Source organism: Amborella trichopoda, chromosome 1 (assembly GCF_054954075.1).
Source record: "Amborella trichopoda isolate Santa Cruz 75 chromosome 1, AtrichopodaSantaCruz75HAP2 v2.0, whole genome shotgun sequence".
Taxonomy (NCBI): Eukaryota; Viridiplantae; Streptophyta; class Magnoliopsida; order Amborellales; family Amborellaceae; genus Amborella; species Amborella trichopoda.
This window is the reverse complement of record NC_142336.1, coordinates 53,506,197-53,514,522: the sequence shown is the minus strand read 5'-3', so window position 1 is coordinate 53,514,522 and position 8,326 is coordinate 53,506,197. Positions and strand designations below refer to the sequence as shown.

General features: G+C 32.8%; 1 protein-coding gene across 2 annotated transcripts in view; it reads right to left on the bottom strand.

Annotated features, from left to right (window-relative positions):
* Positions 1–5,505: 5,505 nt before the first annotated feature.
* The window catches only part of LOC18434818 (cinnamoyl-CoA reductase-like SNL6), a 13,019-nt gene continuing 10,198 nt past the window's right edge, over positions 5,506–8,326 (bottom strand). For both annotated transcript variants that reach the window (XM_006844881.4, XM_011625319.3), the window contains one exon: positions 5,506–5,898. In XM_006844881.4, coding sequence (XP_006844944.1) covers positions 5,627–5,898 — 272 coding nt within the window. In that variant the 3' untranslated portion in view covers positions 5,506–5,626. The remainder of the gene's footprint in view (positions 5,899–8,326) is intronic.

Sequence of the window (8,326 nt, the reverse complement as noted above, 5' to 3'; positions counted from 1 at the left end):
CCAAAATACTTGACTGGTTATTTTTGAAATGTTATTGAAAGTGACTGTTATTAATGGTTTCAGTGAAATTCCTATTGATAATTTCAGTAATATGTTGAGTACATGATATTGCTGCTTTTGAATGTTTAAAGATATTTAAAAATACTTTAAGTATGCAAGTGGACTCATCCGGTTTGTCGGTGCGGTATAAGTGGACCTATCCAGTACGCCGATAGGGATTAAATGGACTCATCCGGTACGCCAGTGAGGTATAAGTGGATCTGCATGGATTAAGTGGACCAATCTGGGATGCCGATCGGGATTAAGTGGACCCATTAGGACACTGATGGGGTATATAGGTGACCTACTTGGGACTTCAGTAGGGTATTTTGTGAAATCCTTTGAATTATGCACTGCCGTTAAAATGTTATATGCATTTCAATTATTTGGATTATACTTAATTATGCATTTATTGAAAGTGAAACTGTTGATGCATTTCTGTTAATAGACTTCCTTTTTGAAAATATTGATATCTTTCAATCATGATTATTTTTAAGATTATGATGATCACTTACAGAGTAGCCAAACTCATCAAACTATGGTAAACTTTTTTTTTCAGGATAACTGCGGTTTCATTTTGAGTGCTCGTCAGGATCAACTTTGAAAGATATTGTAGTTGTGCTTAAACTTTATTTTGTTACTTTGTAAGAATTCGCCACTGTAAATTTGTCCTATCCAGCAATGTATACATGTTTTGACTGTCACATCTACTGTTACATCTCACAAATATCAGTATTGCAAATTCTTGGGGTGTGACAATGTGAAAGATTTCCAAAGATTACCCGTCAACCTCATAATAGATTTTTCACCCTGATTTCGTTTTCCATTTCCTTACTATTAGGGGACGTTTGGTACATGAAAATCTATTACCTGGGTACACTTTAATAGTAAGAAAATAGAAAGACATTACCCGATATTTTTTCAAAAATCATTAAATCGATTATGCGTCGTGAAGGGTGAAAAATCTATTACGAGGTTAACCGGTAATCGTTGGAAATCTTTGGCGTGCGTCGCTATGCCTAGCCTCATTTAAAAAAACATAATTTTGAAAATCTTTGGCGTGTATCTCTATGCCCTAGCCTCATTTAACAAAACATTTCCCTCTATCAAGTTCGCTTAAAAAAGACATTTCCCTCTCTCAAGTATACACTGAAACTAGGGGATATAAAAAGGTGAATCTAAATTGATTTGAACAAGTGTACGTAGACAATTTCAACTACAATCATAATAAAAAATTTCTATATCCTTCTATCCCCAATTTGAGTTGTAGCCCTCATCTCACTCTCATATAAAAACAAAATTTTTTAATAACAGGTAATTGACAGTAAGGGGAAATTTAAATTGATTTGAACCACCGTAGAACTTGATGAGGGATAATTTTCTACTGCAATCATAATAAAAAAATTTCTACCTCTCTCTATCCCCACTTTGGGTTGTAGCCTGAGCTCTTCGTATAAAAGCAAAAATAATAAAAATAATAATCGATAATCGATGAGAAATTACATAATACAATCATAATAAAAAATTTCACACAATATAATTAATTGAAATAAGATACCTCTTTAGTCTCCTCCAATACATCAAAATTTTCTACTGCAATTACCAAACCTTGTAGTTTACTAATCAAACTTCTTCCCATTGTTTAACTTGTATCATGAAGATTTTGATTTTGGTATCATAAATTTATTGCTTATTTGAAATTATATGTAGAGTAACATTTGAATGACTTCTATAAAAAATAAATAAAAATAAAGCTTATCACAATAAAATCATGTTATTCCAATCATATTATTCCAATAACTTATCATGTTGAAACCAAAAGTTTAATCAAGTTAGCCAAACATAACCATATTTTTTATATTTGGATGGTTATGTATTTCTCATATTTCTTCTAGACATAGCCAAACAATAGCAATGTATTTCCCAAGTTATATTTAAATACTACCCAAACAGTGACAATCCATTTGCAGGTAATGTATTACGCCTGTAATATATTTCATAGACAATATATTTCCAGGTATCCAAACGGCCCCTTAGTGCAAGTGCCTTCTATCCTAAAATAAAAGAAATAAGGAAATTGCTAAAAAAAAATGATGATATACTATTTTCATGTTTTGATGAAACATTGTCACCCGCAAGGATTCATGTACTTCCAACTTTTACTATTCTTTTTGGGGGGTTCAGCATTGCGAAATCTATGGCTTTTGGATATGAGATTGTTTACAAAGAGACTATCTATCTTTTGTCCGTGGATATCACAATTATTCCCACTCATTAGATGTCAAATTAGATAGGTTGGTCTAAGTCACAAAGTTTGAGAATTTTCTTGTGAGACGTTGTGTCTATTTCATGACACTCTTACAACCACCCATTTGAAATTTAAGGGACAAGAATGATTGTGACCTCTATGTACAAAAGATAAATGGTCTCATTGTAGTCAATCCCTTTGAATATTTGAGCTTTTGTGCAACATTATAATTACTCACAGTTTTTCTTGGAAAAACATTTGTGCTAATTATTATATATCATACTTAATTTTTGAAATTAGTCAGTATATTGAAGTTATCCAATTCTTATATAATCATATTATGAACTATAGTATTAGTATTTATAATTATATAATTATCGTTGTGATTATGGGTTATATTAAGGTACTCATACATTTGAATATTTCTTTAATGTATTCAACAATTTTAAAAATTTCATATAAAGAGGGTGCCTTACACAAACCTTATCTTTCCATTTTAACACCTACAATATTGTTGGTACGTCCTCATGACCTCCTCAAAAATATTTAATTTTTTATCAAATTACCCTTATTTAGGGTTGGGAATCCTTAACCCATATGGGTTCCGTACCCTAAACAAGAAAGGGCACTTTAATGCTTTGACCTACCTACAATTTTTAGGCATTTCTTTTAGTAACTTGAAACCCTCGTTGAACTTGTACTGAGCCTCTTAAGCATGTCATATTATTAAAATGCCCGGCTTGATCAAAGTTCTAAATCCTCACGCAGGCCATTTGAACACTATTGAGGAGATATATGAGAAGAATGAAAATTAAAAAATACACACTCTAATGTGCACAGAGATAGTTCTCGACCCTATTAGTGATCATGTAATGACCTCTTAAATGATACTTCTCCGAAAGGAAAGGTATACAACAACATTATTTAGAAAGGACAAAGTCACTCTTGCCCATGTCAAAATATGTGGCTCGAGATGTGCCATTGATTGTGCTCAAGATTAATTTTATAAACTTTGTAACATGTACCAAGATCTGAAATTTCATATATAAGGGCCACTCATAGTGATATTGACTTCCTTTCACGTGAGCTGAATGGGTTTTTATATAGAAGCCTATTTAAAATAGGTTGCAGCTTCTATAAAACTTGGGCCTTATGAAAACAAAAGTAAAGCCTCGCTTTGAAACCTCGTCAACAAAACACTTTAGGCATGGCAAATAAATTTGTAGCTAATAAAATAGTACAGATTTTGCGGATATGTGGGCACTTGAAAATAGACAGCCTAAATAATGTATTATAATATTCATTATTTTTAAGACTTGAAATCCTCTTTTTTTTTGAAAAAAAAAAAAACTTAATGGACAAGATCAATATGATAGATTTGAACGTTTGGCATTGCCAAATTTGCAATTTTTCATGAATTTCGAGGTTAGTGGTCCATCCAAACATGGCCTTGTTAATTGATGTTTCCCTTTCTGCTCTGTTTTGTTGGAGTGTGGTTTATTTCTACTTTCTATTGATAATTATTGTGACCTGCCCTCCCCACTAGAGCTCAAGCCCAATTCCTAAGAAATCAAAATTTCCTTTGGGACAATGTCATGTCTCCACACTATTTTATGTTTAATTTTTTTCTATAAATTATTTTGACACCAAATTTTGGACATCCATTCCTCTATTAAAATCGCACTAAGGAAAGTATTAAAAAAATATTTTCAATAAAATAAAATGACCAAATACCCCTGAAAGTTTCAAAGGGTATTTTGGTTATTATATTTTATCGAAAAATTATTTTTAATATTTTTTATAGGTGCGCCCCAATGAAAAGATGGCACGTACCAAATTTCATATCCATACAATTTGTATAAAAAAATAAAAATAAAATACTTTGAGACGTCGGATCTAAGATCAAACGGTGAGTGGCTCTCTTGATCAAAATTGGATGGCTGGATAGTAAGAGGAGGATAGAACTTCTATATTGTAGGAGAAGCATAGAAACCTTTCCCTTTTTTGAAATGTCAGAGGTACTTGTTAAAAATATGATAAAAAATAACCAAATTGCTCCCATTCAGTATTGGAAACCTTGAACAATAGGGAGAGTTTTGGTCATTTAGCCCACTTGAGTGAAACGAGAAAGTAACAAATATAACCTAGTTATTCAAAGCTAGCAACATGGAACATTTAAAAAATTGAGTTGTGTCTTGCTTAACCCAACAAATCAATTTATTTTTGTTATTTGTCGACTCAATGTTACCAACCATGAACAACTAAATATATTTTTATCATTTAACTTGGGCCACTTAAATCAGGCTACATTATCAAAAGGGAAAAGTTTATATAGAACCGAAGCTCTAAACAACCAGATTTAGAGCTTACCCTAAAAATTTCACTAGAAGAGATTGATTTGATGCTATAATATCCTCAAATTGATAATCTCAACATCAAGATGTATGGACATGATAAAAAAATGGATTTCAAGTTTTAGAAATAGTGTATTTTGTAATGCATTTTTTTACCGTCAATTTTCAATATTTTCAAGTTGTCATAGATTGTTGATCTACACTATTTTTTAAGCTTTAAACTTTATAAATAAAGATGAAAATATATTTTAAGGCTATCACAAAGATTTCTAGTGTTGAAACCATATTTCTCAATACTATTTAAAAGTAGGCTGTAATTTGATTGTTTAGAGCCTAGGCTCTATACAAACCGCACCCTTATCAAAATGCTCTCATTCGCTCAAAATTATCGATCCCATGAGTAATTTAGTCATTTGCTATATTATCTTAAGAGGTAATGAAACTTAATAGCAACACTCTTTACTTAAATACATGATTTCGCTCCTGGAATAATTTTGTAAAATACTTTCAGCTTAAAAAGAGAATAATGAGTTGACATTCTAGGCTAGATAAACTATGTTATTCGCTTATTGACCTGGTTTCTATGCGGCCAAGCCCGCATTTGTAGAAATGCAGGCCTAACTAAATATATTTTTTCGATGGATTTTTGGACTTAATTTTTAAGGACTTGTAATCTCTAACATGGAGATCATGTATATGAAAAAAATAAGTAACTTTTAAAAACTACAAATAGTAATTTTAGTAAAAAAACATTTGGACCGTTACTTCCATTGTTTTTAGATGGAACACCTACTTGCATCCATCTTTAAGATGGATGCTTTACATTTTTAAGACCGCATATGTAGTTATACGGTTCAACCCGCATAAAACAATTTTCCTTCCTTTATTCCTATGTTCGAAAAAGTATAATACCCATAATCACTTAAAGTTTAAAGTAGTGCCCCCAAAAATTTGATATTACTAAAATACCTTTGCAATTACTTGCTCACATTGATGGAATCAGCTGCAAAAGCTTGGAATTGGTCAAAATAGGGTGATAATATTCACAAGGCAGAGTCCCTCCTAATAGTTGGCCACACATTCCAAACTTTTTCTCCAGGTCCAAGATGTCCTCATTTTGATTGATCACCTTATCAAAGCACAAAAACCTTCCCTTAGCTTTATAGTCCATCTTCTCATAGATGTGAACATGAGCTTTAGCAACTTTAGTGACTTCTATGGTAGCCAGCAGTCCTCTCTCCAGCATGTGTCTCCCACCTGTATTTTCACACTTAAATGTAAAAGGTTGTATACAATAAAATTATTTACCTTTAGTATATGGAGATCACAATTAATTTTAGTTATATGATGTGAAATCCGATAGCTTAGATGTGTCACAAAATTTGAAAAAAATTCTTTTGAACTTTGAACTTGGTCAATAGCATAAATGCAACCACCCTATTTCACATGAAATTGTCAAGATTAGTTGTGACCACCTTGTACCAAAGAAAAATGGCCTTATTATATATTATCCTAAATATAATCATGGAATAGTTTTTGTTGGGTTCATATGGCCTTTAAAAGCCTTATGAGTGCTTGTAAAATGAAATGATATAATGGAACACAAACTCAGTGGGAGTGTGGTCCCTCATGGACCATACTAAGCAAATGATAGTTTGCTGATACTGATCTGTGCTTAACGATCCAGGCCAGTCAGTTGGGAAAAACCCATGTTATCTGAGCATGAAGAACAAACGGATGAGGGTTTATGGGTTAGCCCTTGATGAGGTTGGAGAACATGCCTGGATGAGTGAGCTGAGGGACTGTGTGACCCTTGTATGTGATGGTGGCCTACAGAGACAAAGGTCAAAACCTCATTCATGTACCATCACACGGCATGCATATCGATAGATCATTCGGGAAAGCCAGAAATCTATCTTTTAAGGTGAAGCGTATGCATGTGTGAGAGATACCCTTATGTACCATTGAAGCTATGGTCGCATCAGGTCTAGGTGACCTTGACTCGTCTTTAAGAGAGGACATGAAATCCACAGACTGGGATTGCGATCCCTTGGCTCATCGGTCGGACTTTGATGACCTACTAATGAGCCCCTGCTTGGACTGTGGGTCATGAAAAATACTGGGTCGGTCTGATAAAGCAAGTGTGGTCTGTAGTCTATAATTGAAGGTGGAGTACCCCATGATTGTTGATTCTTAAACCATGTGGATCATTTTCCCATCAAATTAATTTAATTGTGTTTGTTTTATGGTGAAAATTATTTTAAGATTATTATTTGAATTTTTATGAACCCCTGGATATTTTATTTATAATTTTTGGATTTATAAAACTAAAAATATTGATTTTACAATTGTTTAAATATTTAAATAATATTCTAAAATATTTTTATTAATTTTAAATATATAAAAATATCATGGGGGCCCATTGTACACATGGGCTCGCCATATTTTTAGAAGGTGGGCCCATGAGTGCCTCCCTTATCCTCTTTCCTATTTTTTGGTGATATGGCATGTAGCCATATGGTTGGAAGATATTAACTAAATATTGACTTGATATATCTTTGAAAGATTTTGTGGAAAGATTAAGTAGACTTATGCTATTTTATGGTATGCACAATATTTGATTAGATTTAATTTATTTTAATTCTATTGATGAGAAAATGGTTTAGGAAAAGGGGATAATGGTTCATGCACCTTCCATAATATTGATGACCCATCTATGGAATGCATGACTCAGATCTCTCACCCCACAAGTCACCATTGATCGACGGTCTATGTTCAATCTCACAAAAAGAGGCAAGCCAAAGAAAACCCTAAGAAACCCTAATATTATTCAAAACCTATAAAAATGGATTGTCTCTACCAAAAAATCTCTACACCTTATCTTTATATTTATCTCTCTTAAGAAAGTTTCTCTCTCTCATGTTTGATCTCTCTCTCCCACATTGTAAAAGAATCTAAGGGTTTAGGTTATAGAGTTATTCTCTCTCCTATCTCTTATGGATTTATGTTTTAGGGCTTAGCAAAAAGAGAATCTATCTCTCTCAAACTAGGTTGCTAAGAGAATTCAATTAGGGTTTGAGTTTATGATCAAAGGAGTTCATGTTCCATTGGTGTGACTTGACCGAAATTTGCTTTTCCAGTTCGAGATTGAAGCTGGACCGTTGATCCCGCGCCATCAGATGGTGGTGACTTTGTGTGGGGTGTAATAAGCCCGATTGAGGTAATCTCCGATACTCTTCATTTTGTTTCTAGCAATCTTATCTTTTATTCTCAAGCATAGTGCATAGTTGTTTTAATGACATCAAGTTGTTAAGATATTTGTTTTATTGTTATATTGATTTTATTTTGAAATTTATCTTATTATAATAAAGACTACATATAAGTGATCTTTTGTCAAAAGAAAGGGGTGAAGAAAAAAAAAAAAGTATTCCCTGAAAAGAGATCACATAGGTCTTTCTTTCAGTTTTTTCACACACAAAACGTGTACATAAAAAGACGAACTTTTGACACCCAATTTTTGAAAGCGCAAAATTTTATGACTAGGGTCATTTTCTCCATTTGTCTATTTAGAGGTGGTAAACACTACGCAATGCCTATAGGCAAAAATGAACAGTGATTTTGCCTATGCTTATCACCGTCTAAAGTTCATCGCACGGTCACAGTTGTTCGGTAATGTTTCAATTTT